Source organism: Camelus ferus, chromosome 9 (assembly GCF_009834535.1).
Source record: "Camelus ferus isolate YT-003-E chromosome 9, BCGSAC_Cfer_1.0, whole genome shotgun sequence".
Lineage (NCBI taxonomy): Eukaryota > Metazoa > Chordata > Mammalia > Artiodactyla > Camelidae > Camelus > Camelus ferus.
In genome coordinates, this window is record NC_045704.1 from 10,162,719 (window position 1) to 10,180,558 (window position 17,840).

The 17,840-nt window shown below is 40.6% G+C and overlaps 1 protein-coding gene across 1 annotated transcript; it reads left to right on the plus strand.

Moving 5' to 3' along the window:
• Positions 1-1,802: 1,802 nt before the first annotated feature.
• On the plus strand, positions 1,803-17,566 carry LOC102516223 (V-set and transmembrane domain-containing protein 1). Its single transcript, XM_014552544.2, has 8 exons — positions 1,803-2,037; positions 3,769-3,804; positions 7,086-7,124; positions 12,248-12,340; positions 12,439-12,466; positions 12,610-12,647; positions 12,735-12,766; positions 14,914-17,566. Exons 1-8 carry the CDS (start codon positions 2,004-2,006, stop codon positions 15,031-15,033), a joined length of 420 nt encoding a protein of 139 aa, XP_014408030.1. The 5' UTR covers positions 1,803-2,003; the 3' UTR covers positions 15,034-17,566.
• The last annotated feature ends 274 nt before the right edge of the window (positions 17,567-17,840 follow it).

Below are 17,840 nucleotides of genomic sequence, written 5' to 3' on the forward strand. Positions count from 1 at the left end.
TGCAAAAAGTGATAGAGGTTTGTGAAGAAGAAATCCTGAAAAAAAAAAGTTTTGTGTATGATCAGGATTCACTAAACTTAAAACTGATTTAAATGAGTAAATGGATTTTGTCATTAAACGTAAGCTAGTACAAGACTAGGTTTTGATTCTCTGTGTTAAGAGAACAAAGTCTCTTAGAATGCTACTTTTGATAACAGATTGTGTGAGTTTCTGTGCCTTTAAGTGATTTGTATTGTGAATGAAAAATACTGCAACCCATTTCAGTAAACAAAGAATGCTGTGGCCATCGAGTCATCAGCCAACTCAGGATGAAGAAAAGCAGGGAGCCTGGCCTCCGCAGCCACACCCTGTGGTGCCCCCTGGGGACATGGAAGCACAGGGCACTGGCTCTAGACAGCTAGGTGCACATCAAAGGAATGGCTCCACTGAGCCCAGACATTTGCTCCTTCCCATACCCAGAAAAGTGCTAAAGTCTTTAACTTGAGATATCTGGTTTTCTTTCATTAACAGTAATCTTTTAGTGTTCCGACTATCTGGTCTTTGTCGTAAAACTCCTGTGTGTCCTGGCTCCACCCCTGTCTCTTTGGAGCAGTCCCTCAGAGCAATCTGAGAGGCTGTCATCCCAGGCTGAGTCCTCCTGCCGAATAAAACATAATTCAGTTTTTAGGTTGTGCATTTTATTTCATCCAACAGAAGCAATGAAGGGCTGGGAAGGAAAGCTTTCCAATTTCCCTTCTCTTCTGTAAAAGAAAGCACATTGAAGACCTGCTGTCGTGTGATCCATTTGTCAAGGTTTACTAGGGGACAAACTTACTCTGGCAGAAACATCCATTTCTGTTTTCCTGTTGACCTACCTGCTCTCAGAGGCAGTGAGTATCCAGCTTTTACCAGAAATCCCTGCATTTTAGGTATTAGCATGTACTTGCCCAGACAGTGTATTGTGCCAATGCCCATTTTCTGGTTTTGATAATGTTCTGAAGTTATATTACCATCAGGGAAGCTGGCTGATGGAGTACTGGGAACTCAGTACCATTTTTTGTGACTGTAAAACAAAGACGGAGAGAGATACATACTGTATAATATCACTTATATGTGGAATCTTAAAAATAATACAAACGAATTTATATTGCAAAACAGAAACAGACTCCCAGATTCAGAAAACACACTAATGGTTACTGGTGGGGAGAGGGAAGGAAGGAGGGGCAAGGTAGGGGTGTGAGATTAAGAGATACAAACTACTATGTGTAAAATAGATAAGAGCAAGGTTTTTTTGTACAGCACAGGAGATTATAGCCATTATCTTATAGTAACTTTTGAAGGAGTATAATCCATAAGAATACTGAATCACTATGCTGTACACCTGAAACTAATATTATAAATCAACTAGACAATTGAAAAATAAAAATAAAACTATGTAAAAGACAAACTATTTTTGAAGAAAATGTCTTGGGCAGAGAAAGAGAAAGAAAAATGCCATATGATATTGCTGATATGTGGAATCTAAGAAAAAAGGACATAAATAAACTTATTTACAAAATAGAAACAGACACACATATGTAGAGAACAAACTTATGGTTACCAGCAGGTAAAGGGGATGGGAAGAGATAAATTGGGAATTCAAAAATTACACCTCCTGGGGAGTGATGGAAATGTTAGCTATCTTGATTGTGGTGGTGGTTTCATGGGTGTAGACATCTATCAAAATTCATCAACTTGCACATCTGAAATATGTGTAGTTTACTGTACAGGAGCCATACCACAATAAAGGTGTTAAAAAAAAAAAAAGAAAATGTCTTGGGCAGGATTTCAGATGAGACAGGAGAGATCTCAGGGTGGGCGGAGCCACACACACCATATTTGTGAGGAAGATGTCTTCATTGACGGCTTCTGGTTTCCTGAGTCTGTTGTGAGGAGGAAACTGCACACCAGGTGCTGGAGAAGCAAAGTGTCGGGGCAAAACCTCCCTCCACACACCCTGAGGACAAGTGGGCAGGAGGGACGCCATGATCACAGAGTTCCTGTTCCTGCTTTGCCTTGGTGAGTCTCCAGGACTGGGACATCTGTGGGTTTAGATCGGTGAGAAAATTTATGGTGGAGTGGAGGTTCACGTGGGAAACGTGGCAAGCACAGAAATGATGGCTCCCGTGTATTGGGTACGTGCTAACTGTCAGAGTTCTGCACAGTGGACTGTGCTACCCACGTGCCTTGTTTCTGGTGCTTGCACAGAAGAGATGGAGAAGCAGAGGTGCAGAAACATGTGGTAACACCCTGGGTTTACTCGGCTGAGAAACGCACAGCTTGGGTGGGACCTCCAAGTCTTGCCATGAATGTTCCATTGGCATATAGAAGAGTGGGGTCTACAGGGTATGAAAAACTGTGATTCTGGTTACAAACAAGGAATACAAGAAAGACCTATTCTTACCAAGTCCAAGCTTGCTAGTACTGCTCGATGCATGGCAGGCCAATAAATGAAGAGATGGGCTGTTGGAGCAAGGAACAATGACTTTATTCACAAAGCCAGCAGACAGAGAAGATGGTGGACTAGTGTCCCAAAGGACCATCTTGCCCAGGTTTGGATGCTAGTTTCTTTTATGGAACGAAGTGGGGGAGATGAGGAGGTAAAGTAAGAAAGGTGAGAAATTGTTGCAAATATTTCGTGGTTCTGGCCAGACTCCAGAGGGGAAGTGTTAATTTCTTCTTTCCTGCAGCCACGCATAGGTGGGCCTGGTCAGGAGGTTTCCTGTGAACTAAACAATAGCATTTTAGCTTAATGCTCAGGCATGGGTGGCAGAGCTTCCGGAGATGGGCCATTGTGTATACTTAAAGCTTATAGGCAACATCCCTTTAGTGATTAGCTTGTAGCAAAAGCAATAGAACACAAAGGTTAAAGTAAAAGAAACAGATGTTAACCACCCTCAACTTGAACATCAGGTAATCCAACAGACCTCAGCCTGGATTATAATCTTGGCTTGGTCTCCTGGGACCTCCAGATTTTGAAAGAGCAACTTCCACCAACTGAGCACCCAGTTCCTCCTTTGTGGGTGGGTTGCTGGGACAGGGGGGTGGATGGGCAGGAGGACATCAGGCCACCTTATCTGCCCCAGTTCCTTCCTCCTTCTCCTGGGTGCAGCCCTTCCCTTTGGGGTCATGCATATCCCACCCACACATTTGTGCTTTAGAGGCAGCTGCCTGTCACCATACTGCAAACCTCCAGCAGCAGGGCAGAACAAACTGTGCAATCAAGAGACTGACCTCATCCTCTCTAGAAACTACTGCAAACTAGAGGGCTTAAAAAAACAGAGATCTATTCTCTCAATGTGTTCTGGAGGCCAGAAGTCTGAAACCAAGATATGGGTAGGGTTGGTTCCTTCTGAAGACTCTGAGGGAGAGTCTGTTCTGCGCCTCGATTCGAGCTGGGAGATGGCAGGCAATTCCCAGCATCCCTTGGCTTTTAGTTGCATGACTCCAGTCCCTCACATTGTCTTCCTTCCATGTGTTCTATCACCATAACTGACTTACAATGTTACATTAGTTTCACATGTACAATATAGTGACTCGATATTTTTATGCATTACAAAATGACCACCTCCATAAACATAACTTCCAAATGACAAAAAATGGGATGAAAGTAAAAGATAAAAAAATAAGCCCAGGGAAGTACTTGCAAGGAATAGGACAGGTCTTTAACAAATGAGTCACATGCTCTCTGCCTGATTTTTACCAAAAGACAAGCATGTAATTCATCTCTCACAAGGGTTTCTCTTCCAGGGCTTTGTCTGGGCTATGAAGATGAGGAAAAGAATGGTGAGTTGTCTCCTATGTGGACTCTGTTCCAGCGTCCCAAGTTTCATGATCTTTTTTCCTGAAATCCTCTGAATTCTAGGAGGGTTTTGGTGGTTATCAAGATGAAGGGTCAAACTAACTTTGAATTCTTTCCAGAGAAACTTCCCAAACCCCAGCTCCACGCCTTGCCCACCTTGGAGGTTGAACGCAGCAGCAACATAACCCTCAAGTGCCACTCTGACATCCAGGATGTGACATTCATGCTGGGGAGGTTGCAGGACTCTGGGTATAAGCAAGAGAAGAGTTCAGAAGGACAGGATGTTGTTGACCTCCTTGTTGACCTTAAGCCTAAGGATGCTGGACAGTACTTTTTACCTATAAGACAAGGGCTTCCCATGAGTGGTCAGAAAGGAGTGATCACCTGCACCTGATGGTCATAGGTGAGAAGGGCAGCCTCAGGCTTGCTCTTTGATGCACATATTCTTTTTCCTACGACGATACCCAGCTGCAGAAGCAGAACTCCAAGAAATGATAAGATAGGTGTGATACCTCAAGTATGGGGAACTGGAGAAATGGGAACTGAGTGTGGGAACAAGGCTCTTATCAGAGATTCTGAGTTGGGTCTCAAAGATGTGGATGTGGGTGAGTGTTTTAGAATAGACGTTGTTAAAAACAAAATTCAACCAAGTAAATTTAAAAGATCTAATTGGCTTTATCAACTGATTCATGAATCAAGAAGCATCCCTTCTAGCAAGTAGAGGGGAGCCCAAAAGGCCATAGAAGGGGAGAGCTTTTTACCGGCAAGACAAGGAAGTCAAAAACAAAAAAGATCATTTCAGTCTTAGGTCGCCTACCTATGGCAGACAGAAGGAGTCTATGTGGCAGATGACCTCGTGGTCCTTTGGGGGATGGAGGAGGCCTCTGTGACAGATGACCTCATTGGTGCCAATGAGAAAATTCCTGATAGACCACTTAAGACAACACTTCTGGGAGGGAGGGAGGGTATATCTCAGTGGGAGAGCATGTGCTTAGCATGGATGAGGTCCTAGGTTCAATCCCCAGTACCTCCATTATAAATAAGTAAATAAATAAATAAGCCTAATTACTCCCCCCCAAAATTGAAAAAATGACATGAACATTTCTGGGAGGGGATGAAGCTTCAGTTAGATTAGATATTAAGCCCCAGCATGGACTAGCATAAATGATTCCATTTAGGGCCTGTAGTTTTCTTTCCAATAGAAAACTAGAACAGATCAATAATGAAATAATAGATTGAATTGGTAATCAAAAAACTCCCAACAGAGAAAAGCCCAGGACTAGATGGTTTCACTGGTGAATTCTGCCAAACATTTAGAGAAAAAATAACACCAATTTTTCTTAAACTCCTCCAAAAATTTGAAGAGGAATGAACATTCCCACAGTCATTTTACGAGGCTAGCATTACCCTGAACTCAAAACCAGGTAAGGACACTAAAAGAAAAGAAAACTGCAGACCAGTATCCCTGATGAATATAGATGCAAAAATTCTCAACAAAAAGTTAGCAAGCCAATTTTAACAGTACATTAAAAGGATCATATGCCATGATCAAGTGGGATTTATCCCTCGGATGCAAGGATGGCTCAACATATACAAATCAATAAATGTGATACACACATTAGTATAATCTCATATGATCTTCTCAACAGATGCAGGAAAACATTTTACAAAATACAACATTCTTTCTAGATAAAAACTCTCAATAAATTGGGTGTAGAAGGAACACATGTCAACACAATAAAGGCCAACAAAACAAGCCCACAGCTAAGGTCATACTCAATGGTGAAAAATTGAAAGCTTTTCCTTTCATATCAGGAACAAAACAAGGATGCCCACTCTCACTACTTCAATTCAACATAATATTGGAAGTCCTAGCTAGAGCAATCAGGCAAGACAAAAGATAAATAAGTAAAAGGCATCCAAATTGGAAAGAAAAAGGAAAATTGTCTTCATTTGCAAATGATGTGATCAAATATACAGAAAATCCTTAAGACTCAACCCCAAATCCATTAGGCCTAGTCAAAAAATTCCATAAAGTGGCAAGATATAAAATCAACACACATGAATCAGTTCTGTTTCTATATACTAACAACAAAATATCTGAAAAAGAATGAAAGGAAACAATCTTATTCACAATAACAAAAAAAAACAGTAAAATAGTTAGGAACATATTTAATCAAGGAGGTGAAAGATTTATATGCTGAAAACTACAGGATTCTGATAAAAGAAAGTGAAGAAGACAATGAAAGTGGAAAGCTACCCCATGTTCATGCATCAGAAGAATTAATATTGTTAAAATGTCCATATTACCCAAAGACTTCCACAGATTTGATGTAATCTCTATCAAAAGCCCAATGGCATTGTTCACAGAAATAGAACAAACCATCCTAAAATTTATGTGGAACCACAAAAGAACCCAAATAGCCAAAAACAAAGTTAAAGGCAGCACACTTCTTGATTTCAAACCATACTACAAAGTTATAGTAATCAAAACAGTATGACATCAGCATAAAACTAGACATACAGACCAATGGAATAGAAATGGGAGCCCAGAAATAAATCCTTGCATATACAATCAACCACATTTGACAGGGAAGCCAAGAATACTCAGCAGGGAAAGGATAGTCTCTTCAGTGAAACTAGATAACCACATGCAGAAGAATGAAATGGGACCCCTATCCTGAAACTCTTACAAAAATTTAACTTGAAATGGATAAAAGACTGAAACATAAGAACTCAAAACAATAAAACTCCTAGAAGAAAACACAGGGAAAAATCTCCTTGACATTGGTCTTGGCAACAATTTTTTTTGGATATGACACAAAAAGTACAAGAAACCAAAGCAAAAAGAAACAACCGGGACTACATCAAGCTAAAAAGCTTCTGCACAGGAAAAGAAATCAATCAACAAAATGAAAAGGCAACCTACGTGGGAGAAAATATTTGCAAAATGGTAGTGCTCTTTCCTGAGGTAGGAAAGATTGCCAAAAATCAGGGTTGGAAGCGGGAGGTGGAGGGGACTAGTGGTACCCTTCATAAATATTTTTGTTTTTAACACAATATCAAACTCCAGCAGTATTAAGAAAAGTAGTCTAGTGCTGCGGGGCTTGGGGATCCACTGAGCACCTGGAGAATGGAAAAGACATTCTCTCCTCTGCTTTCCAAAGATGGCATACAAGGCATTCCCTAAGTAGAACATGAGCGTTTATGTCCCCAGGGTTCCATATAAACATGGTGATTCCTTTTTTTGCATCCTCTTTTCTAGAAAACCCTGATGCAAGCGGACCTCCCCCAGTAAAAACAGGTAATATAATCAGAGAGGACATGTTTTCCCCAGTTACATCCACCTCGTGAGGCACAAGGAGAATTTTAATGCCTGCTTTCTCCTCCGGTTATTGGGGGAATGATGGCTTTATTTGGGGACATGGCCTCCAAGGCACTCCCGGGTTCTGAAAACGTCAGTGAATAAAACAGCACAAGGTTCGTCATTTGCTGTTTCACCCAATGAAAACCTATGGTGGAGTTTTGTGAAGAACGGGGGTGAGTTTGTGTGACTGGTTTGGGGAATGGGACCTGGACTGGTGGAGCCCAGGGACTTTGGGGATACGTACGATCAAGGACTTGCTAAAACTTTACAGTTCCCCAAAATAGATAAATACTAAATTATTTTTCTCTGGTGTTGCTTTTCCATGAAGAATTGACTAAGATTCTGCCCTCAGAGATTCTTGTAAAAAAAAAAAAATTAGGGCTTTTGGCAAATTTAGACTGAAACAGGGGCTCATTCAGGATTTAATGGATAAATGTACAATGTAAATAGGCATCTTGTTGCTTCAATATTTTTTCCTTTCAGCAACTCATAACCTCTCTGTAATCCACTCCAAGGAGCCAAAATTGTTCAAGGTTGTCATGAGGGTCTATTGCCAATATAATTGAACTTGAAAAAAAAAAAGGATATCCTCCATCCTCTCCTTGCAAAATACGTCTGACTGTTTGAAAATGTTTTTATTCAGCATTAGCAGGCTTGGGAAAATGACTGCTCCTCCAGCTCTATGAACACAGTTCACATCAGGAACGTTCTTTTGGAGAGATCTGAAATCTGACAGAGTCAAGGAGCTTGAAAGTATCAGAAATGAGGTGGGAAGTCTCATGATGGGAGAGAGGGAAGAGAAGCTTTTGTATTTTTAGCTCTGGTATAATTTCTTTTTTTTTATTGATGTATAATTTACATTCCATAAAGTGTCTAAGATAGTGGCATTTAGTCTATTCACAATGTTGAACAGTTATCACCACTATATAATTCCCCAAATGAAGCCCCATAGCTGTTAAGCAGTCACTTTCCATTCCCCTCTCTCCCGACAGGCTCTATCAATCATTTATCTGCTTTCTGGCTCCATGCTTTTGCCTATTCTGGACAATTCATATAAATAGATTCACACAATATGTGGTCTTTTAAGGCTAGCTTCTCTCATTTAGCATGAGGCTTTCAAGGTTCATCTGTGTTTTTGTGTGTATCAGTACTTCATTTCTTTTCACAGCAGAGTAATATTCCATTGCCTGGATAAACCACATTTTGTTGAGCCACCCATCAGAGGATGGACATTGGGTTGCTGGTGCCTCTCGGCTATTGTACTTACTTGATGCTGCTGTGAATGTGAGTGTACAGGTATCTGAGTCCCAGCTTTCAGAGAGGTATCTACCTAGGAGGAGAACGGCTGGGACACATGGTAACTCTATGTCTATCTTTTTGAGTAACTGCCACATTGTTTTCCAATGTGACTGTATCATTTTACATGCCCACTAGTCATTTATGTGGGGTCCAATAGCTCCACATCCTTGCCAAAATTTGTTATTCACCTTTTTGTTTTCTTAATAGCCAAACTAGTGGGTGTATGTATAATTTCTCTCTTTTTTTTTTTTTGACATTCTCTTTTATTGACATATAGTCAGTTTACTGTGTTATGTCAATTTCTGGCATACAGCATAATGTTTCAGTCATATATATACACACATATATTCATTTTCATATTCTTTTTCATTATAGGTTACTACAAGATCTTGAATACAGTTCCCTGTGCTATACAGTAGAAACTTGTTGTTTACCTGTTTTACATATAATAGTTAGTATCTGCAAATCTTGAACTCCCAATTTATCCCTTTCCACCCCATTTCCCCCCATAAATTTGTTCTCTATGTCTGTGAGTCTGTTTGTTTTGTAATATAATTTCTTAAAATGTACTTTCCAAGTTTCCATTTACACCACCACAATTCTTTGTTGTTTTATTTTGGTTTGGGGGGGCAGGTAATTAGATTTTTATTTATTTATCATTTATTTTTATTTTTTGGCAGAGGTACTGGGGATTGAACCCAGGACCTTGTGCATGCTAAGCACACACTCTACCACTGAGCTATACCCACCGCCCTATACCACCACAATTCTAAATGGAATAAAATATCTCTAAGCACAGAGATACACTGTTCCCCAGTCTGTATATGGATGCCTCCAAGCTACTAGGAAGGGACCGTCTGCCTCAGTTCTGTGCACAGGTCGATGATGAATTAATTTTATCACCGAACTTTTCTATAAGGACAGGCTTTCTTTCTGGTGCCTGTAGCTTCATTTATGCCCTGCTCAGTCGGACCTTTAGACCAACAACATCAACCTTTGGTAAATTTATTTTGGCAGTTTGTAAACAGTGATGTGAAATTTGACCAAGATATGTGGACATCTCAGGGCAAACCAACTTCAGTGGGTGGTGGACAGTTTTGCAATAATTTACTTCTCATTTCTAGCGAGTTGCTCTGTGAGGGAAACCGTAGGGTAGCCCAGGTGAGGACTGAAGACAGGAGGTAAGGCTGATGTTCCTCTGATCCTATCCAGGAAAAGCTCTTCCTGCCCTGTTTTCACACGTCCATGGGGATGCAGTGCATCCCACAAAGACATCCAAGTGCTCACATTGGAGAGGGAGGAAACCATGATCTAGCACGTATAAGAACGGCATAAAAATGGGAACATGGGTGGAGGAACGTTGACAGCATCTGTTACAGAGGGAGATGGGTGTGGGTGGAATATTGGGTGAGAAAACAATCATTGTCACCACAACCTCATCCCGCACGGTGAGTAAGATTGTAGACAGAGTGCTTTAGAGCCTGGTAGCTCTCATCATCACCCCTCTCTTGAAGTTAAGTATTCTTACTTCCCTTCCCCCCCACCTCCTCTTTATCCCCCTCAGCCTCATGGAGGTATGATTGACAAAGTGGTAAAATGTTTAAAGTGTGCCACGTGACAGTGCGATACACGTATACATTGTAAACGATTCTCCCCACGGAGTTAATTAGCATGTCTGTCACCCCATCTCACTTATTTATCTTTTTAAAATTTTTTTGGTGAGAATGCTTAAGATCTACTCTCTTTGCAAATTTCAGTTACACAGTAGTGTCACCAACTACAATCCACACTGTGCGCTAGTTCCTCAGGCCGTCTGGAACTGAAAGTCTGTACTCCGACCAGCCTCTCTCCATGTCCCTCACCCCCCAGCCCTTAGCAACCACCATTCTACTCTCTGTTCCTGCAAGTTTATTTTACTTTTTAGATTCCACACGGAAGTGATTCCATGCAGTATCTGTCTTTCTCTGTCTGGCTTATCTCACTTAGCATAATGCCCTCAAGCTTCATCCATGCTGTTGTAAATGGCAGGATGTCCTTCTTTCTTTAAACAATTAAAAAAAATTTTTTTTATTGAAGTATAATTGATTTATAATGTGCTGGTTTCTGGTATACAGCACAGTGATTCGGTTTTATATATATATAAAATGAAATGTATTATTCGTGTATATATAATATACATATATATGATTCAGTTTGATATTTATATACAATATAATAAAATAGAATTTTTAATATATAAAATAAACAAGGTCCTAATGTATAGCACAGGGAACTACATTCAGTATCTTATCCTTCTTTCTCTCGGCTGAATAACATTCTGTTGTAGATATATACACACATGGAAAAATTCTTCTTTTTCTTTCTCTAGAATGCCCTAAGATTTAGCCATCATTTTTTTGCATTTTTTAATTGAAGTATAATTGACACACAGTATTACACTAGCTTCAGGTATACAACATAGTGATTCAGTATCCGGATATATTAGAAAATGATCACCATCAGAAGCCTGGTGGCATCTGTCATCATACACATTTACCACAATATTGTTGATTTTATTCCCTATGCAGAAATTACATCCCCCATGACTTATTTATTTATTTTTAATTAAAAAAATTTCTTAATGGAAATACTGGAGATTGAACCCAAGACTGTGCGTGCCAAGCATGTGCTCCACAACTTGAGCTCTACCCCCCCCCCCATGACTTACCTGTTTTATGGCTGGAAGTTTGTACCTCTTAATCCCTTTAACTATTTCAACCATCCCCCCCAATCCTGTGCCTCTGGCAACCACTAGTTTGCTCTCTGTATCTATGAGTGTGTTTTCGTTTTGTTTTGTTTTGTTTGTTCATTTGTCTTTTTTTTTTTTCTCAGATTCCACATATAAGTGAAATCACACTGTATTTGTCTTTCTCTATCTGACTCATCTCACTAAGTATAATACCCTCTGGGTCCATCCACATTGTTGCAAATGCCATTATTTCATTCTTTTTTTATGGCTGAGTTGTATTCCCTTGCATATATTCACTGCACCTTCTTTATCCATTCGTCTGTTGATGGACACTTAAATTCCATACCTTGAGAAAACGATTCTTGGACTTCGATTCATCTATTGTTGGACTTGCCATCACCTCTGTAGCATCACAATTAGTTGGGTAAATGTGTATCTCAACAGATGATGGGTTTTCAAGAACAGGTTCAGAATATCACTTCTCTTGAATGTCCACACCCAGTGGTCAGCACAGAGCTACCTCGGGTTTGTGGTAGACTAGCTTAACAGGCTAGACATACCAGGGTTTGAAGCCCATCCTGTCTGTGTGACTCTGGGGAACTCAATTTACTTCCTGGGGCTTGGTTTACGTATGAATGAAATGGTACAGTAAACGTATCTTGTATACTTATTGTCAAGATGGGGGAGAACCCATGTGAGCACAGAGCGGCTCACATTAAGTGACCAGTTTGACTGCTGGGGAGGAGACATTTACTGGGAGTTTCCCGTCTGCGAGGCGATGTGCTAGCCCTCTCTGTGTGGACTGACCCAGTCACGCTCCCCGCCACCCTGTCAGGCAGCTACTAATGCCAGCCTCACTTCGAATGGGAAAACAAAAGCTCCGGGAGGTGAGGCAGATTAACTAAAGCCACTGGACGTTCCAGCTCTGAAGCGGCAGCTCCACGCTTTGAAGCCAGTTGAAGCTCCTTGGAACTGTTCTAAAGTCCACTACCAGTGTGTTAACTGACTCTCTGCCCTGTTCCTCTCCCACCAGACACCACAGTCATCTTCGTCGCCACCTTCAGCTGCCTCTCCCTCTTACTCCTCTTCCTTGCTGTCTTCTTCATCTACAGATGCAGTCAGCACGGTGAGTTCAGAGAAGCGTGGGTTTAAAACTCCAAAAATGGGGGAGTAAAGTGAAGGATTATCACAGTAGACAAATTCCTCCCTGTATTTTTTTAATAGGTTCATCACATGGAGAATCCACCAAGAGGTAGATATACTTGGCCAATTCCTTGCCCTGCTTAACTCCTGCTCCATTCTTCCGCCCGTGGGCACATCAGTGACTGCTATGCCCAGCCCTACTCTCTCCTCAAATCTTCAGACCCTAGACTTCATTATGTTTCTCTCCCTCAGAACCAGCCATTCCGAATTTCCCAAGCAGGAGAAAACAGGTAAGTGATAAGGAATTTGGGGAGAGAAAGACTCTCTGACTTTTGCAATCTGAGAACTGATTTTTTGTTTGTTTCACTCACATGCAGATTTATTCAACCTAGAAAGAATATCTGAATCGGTGAGTTCCCCCCTTTGGAATTCCCCAAGAGCTCACTTACCCTGCGGGCTGGTCTGTCTGCCTCCTGGCTTAGCCCAGCTGGTTATATGAATGAAGCCAAATAACATCACATTTAAAAACGTGCTTTGACAGATCTTGTGAAAACAGACAGTAGAATGGTGGTTACCAGGGTCTGGGGGTTGGGGGAATTGGGGAATATGGAAGGAACAAACTTGCAACTTGTAGATGAATAAATCCTGGAGATCTAATGCACAGTGCGGGCATTATAGTCAGCAATACTTTATCAGACACTCAAAGTTGCTAGGAGACCAGATGATAATTGTTCTCACCACACACACAAAAATGATAATTAGGTGATAGGATGGAGGTGTTAGCCAGGTGGTAGCCGTATTGCAATATATCAATGTATCAAATCAACAGGTGTATACCTTAAACTTGTACAATGTTATATGTCGATTATATCTCAAACAAAACCAATGTGCTTTAAATTCCAGAGTAGCTGGATTTCAGCTCCCAATGTCTTGAGTTTGTCACCAGTGTGGTCTGAGATAAATCATGAAACCCCCATGATTGGGACACTTTCTTTCCTCCCATATCTAATGGGGATTGAAATCTTCATTTAAAAGGCTTGGGCGAGTCCAGCGATGTCATAAACATAGAGAATTTCTTTCAGTTTCCAGCAAAATGTAAATGTCAGATGGATGGCATAAAAGCATCAATTAACAAACGTTAATCAATTTACATCCATCAGTTTTTTTCTGTTTAAAATACTGCCTGTTTGTGATGTAACATGAATGAGCACTACGTCTGAGAGCAGTATCAGATAAGACTCGTACATTGTCCCACAGGACGCATTCTTTACACCAAAGCAAGTAAATAGAAGCATTAGCAAAAGATTTAAGTAGTTCACGATTGTGTTTAAAAAAATTTTATGCACATTATGTTCATTTAGATATATGTGCATATTTAAGTTATGGAAGAGCGTCGTTCACAAGTTCACAACTTAAGCACCAATGAACAAATCTGGTCTATTTTAAATGTTGGAATAGTGGCCTTGATGAGCAAGCTGTTGATAATAATAATGTTATAATAATGTGATATTATGATGCAGTACCTCCATGCAATGGAGTACTATTCAGCAATAAGAAGGAAGAAGCTACTGATACATGTGATCAATGAACGCACTTCAAAAACAGTATGCTAAATGAAAAAAGTCAGATACAAGACCGTATATAGTATGGTTCCGTTTATATATTTATATAAAAATCTCCAAAAAAGGTGAATTAGTAGTTGCCTGTGGCTGGAGTGGGGGTGGGAGGTGGGTGGGGCAGTTAAGTTAAAAGACTTAACTTCAGACAAGCCCCAGGCAACTTTGGGGGGGTGACAGGTGTTCAAGAACTATACTGTGGTGATGGTTGCATCATTCCGCAAATTCACTAGAAGTCATAGAAATGTACACTTTATATTCAGGGGAATTTTATGGTCTACAGGTTATATCTCGATAAAATTATTTAAAAATAATACAGTGTTGAGAGTGGGAAGGGATAAATCAGGCGTTCAAAATTTGCACCTCTTGGGGGAGTGATGGAAGTGTTAGCTATCTTGATTGTGGTGGTGGTTTCAGGGATGTAGACATCCATCAAAATTCATCAAATTGTACATCTGAAATATGTGTAGTTTACTGCATAGGACTCGTACCACAATAAAGAATAACATTTTTTAAATAAAAATGAATGATATGTGACTACTAGTTTTAATGGAAAACAAATTAATAAAATAAAACAATATATATAGTATTATATAACCAGCAGGTATTCATATTCTCAAAACCATATGTTTGCCCTGATTTGTCTAAGCACCAGTTATCGCTGATAGATGGCACCCCGCCATTACTGTGAGCTTGCCCTGAGGCGCAGCCGGTCGAGAAGGGCGCTGTCCAGCAGAGCTTCCTGCAGTGAGGGAAACGTTCTGTGGCGGCGCTGCCAGTACAGCAGCCACCAGCCACGTGCGGCTGCTGCACCTCTGCCGCGACTCTGAGGACCTCAACTTTTAATTTAATTTCCTTTGAAGCTAACTAGCCATATATGTGGCCCACGGCTGCCATATTGGGCAGCTCAGGTCTACATGCCTATCTCTTTTCCCCAAAGGCTGGAGACCGCCCAGAGGTGACCTATGCCCAGCTGAACACCAACGCGCTGTCTGAGACAGCGTCCAGCCCTGCCGAGATGTCCCCAGAATCTTGTGACTACGCAACACTGAAGGAGTAGAAGGACATTAGGAACTGAAGGAAGGGCTGCTTCCCCGCGAAGGAGATTATGGATTAAGATGGCTGAGATGACTGGACACATGGAAATCTAGGTGACTCTGTGTCCTGGGGTCATAATTCAAAATAATAAAATTAAGTTCTTCTCTTTTTGCTTCCCCTCCTCTCAAAAATTACTTGGGGGGATGCTCCCCCAAATTTGGAGTGTGACTTTAGAGTGGTTTGACTTAATCATAGGCTAAGAATACATACTGTATATATGGGCTGGTGGTACTCGAAATACTCACTTAGGGAGTTCAGGACAGCATCATGTAAACAGAAAATGGTTCCTCAGAGAAGCTTATGTGGTTGCTGTCTGGTGAGTAATCTCACAGACACAGGGATTTCACAAGGGAGCACAAACCGTGCACCATGAAGATAAACACTCAGTTGTGAACTAACGAAAAGCACCCCTAAGTAGCATGCACCAAGGTAAGCGGCTACATGCATGTGCTTCACGATTTTTTCAAGCCGTGCTGGGCAGCCTCCTGGTCTCAAGTCAAGAGCAGTTTCCTCTCTGATGTGAATGAGTTTTCTTACTGCCACCATGTTTCTGTTTATATTCTTTCTTTCTTCTTATTAGACGCTGAGGATGCAATGAATTTAGACTCACAGAATCTCTGTGGATTTTTGTCACTTGGTGCCCATAACTTAATACCTGTTAATACAGCATTGCAAAGATTTTTCTGAGTGTGGACTTTTGTGTGTGTGTGACAGAATGAATGACCATTTACGTATAAGCACACATATGTGAGCTTTTCTTCCAAAGTTACGTCACGCAATCAGGTTTGAATGTCATTTTAAAATACTTGATTGAGTGAATGAGTGTGTAAAGATTTGCAATGTATATGTAAATATTCTTAACTCTGAAGCATATGCTGGATAGCTTTTCTCTTTTTAAGTTTTAAATTGTGAAATAATGTGGTCATAAAGAAAAACACCAAATAATATAAGTGGAAATAGGCACAGTTTTTCAAAACAACATTTTGCTCTGTTTTTAACTTTTTTTTTTTTTGATGAGGGGAGGTAATTAGGCTTATCTGTTTAATTTTTTTCAACGGAGGTACTGGGGATTGAACCCAGGACCTCACGCATGCTAAGCACACACTCTACCACTGAGCTAGACCTTCCCCCTCTGGTTTTACTTCTATCGCTCCTATTTTCCTTCCTCTCTTCCTAAGAGGTCGGCGTTACCCAAAGTGCTGTGTATTATTCATGCTTCTCCTCCACAGGCATCTGTCAATAGTCAATGTGTGGTAATATTTTATGTGTTATTACATATATATGGAGTCATATTCTAGATTACAATTCTGTCATTTTTATTGCCCTCAACATCAGGCTTTTGAAATTCATCCAGGTGAATTTTGTGAGTCTAGCTCCTTGTTTACTGTGTAGAGTTCAGTTGTTAACCCTACCATGGAATATTATTCAGCCCCCAAAAGGAATGAAGCACTATTACATGTCACAACCTGGATGAACCTTGGAAACGTCACACTCAGTGAAAGAAGCCAGGGAGAAAAGACCACATGTAGGGTTCCATTTACGTGACATATCCAGAATGGACAATCCTTAGAGACAGAAAGCAGGTAGTGGTTGCCGGGGGCTGGGGGAGGGGAGGGAAGGGGGTGACTGCAAATGGGTGGGAGGCATCTTCTTGGGGTGATGACAATGTTGTGGTGGGATTACATAGTGGCGGTGGTGGTGCAGCCTTGTGAACAGACTGAAGACCATGAACTGTACACTTTAGAGGTGTAGATTTTATGGTATGTGAATTATGTCTCGATAAAACAAATCTTGGAAAAGAACTTGGTTCTGTGCACATGGTTTCTCTTCATTCTTTCCTGGACTGCTGGATGTCTGGGTTGTTTCCAGTGCTGCTCTGTCAGCAAAATGCTGCAATAAACATCCTTGGACCTGTCTCCTGGCTTACATGTGTGATCTCGCTAGGGTTTATATTTAGAAGTAGAATCTGTCTCCTGTGATGTCTACAACTTTAATCCCACTAGGAGAAGCAAACTGGTAACTAAGGTGGTTTTACCTGCTTATACTTCCACCAGGGATGCATAAGTTTCCTATTCCCTGCATCCTTGCCCATTCACAAATATATTAAACTTTGTCATTTTGGCTGATTAAAATAGTTGAACTCATAACCCATTCTAAGCTGCCTGTATGGAAATATCTCATTGTTGCTTTAATTTGCATTTTCTTGATTGTGAGTGAAGACTGTTGACCATTTGGGGTTTCTTTCCTGTGGACTGATGGCTTCTAGCCATTGATCGATCACTTTCCTGTTGAATTGCTGGTATTCTTACTGATTTAAAGGGCATAATTATCTGGTAGCCACACCTTTCCTCTGTAAGCTATACATTACAAATGTTTTCTGTACGTAGGTGACATACTTTCGTTCTTTTTTGTATCTTTTAATATTAGCTACTCTAATTCATCTTTTTTATTGATATTTTGAGAGACTTGTGTCTTGAAGCTTTATGTGAGGAATACTCTCCCATCTGTTCTTCTAAATTAAAAAAATTTAAATTTTGTTTTTCATTTTTAATGCTATCTGAAATTAAGTTTTGTCTAAGATGTGAGGTAAAGACCGAAGTTTTCCATTTGGATAGCCCATCGTCCCAGTACCCTTAATTGAAAGGCTTGTTCTTTTTTTCTTTTCAAGTTGTGCCTTCAATTTGATGACATATGATCATTTCTACTTCATTTCTACACCAGCTTCCCCTGCTAGTGTGGTTCAGACATGCGCATGGGAATGACAAAAGG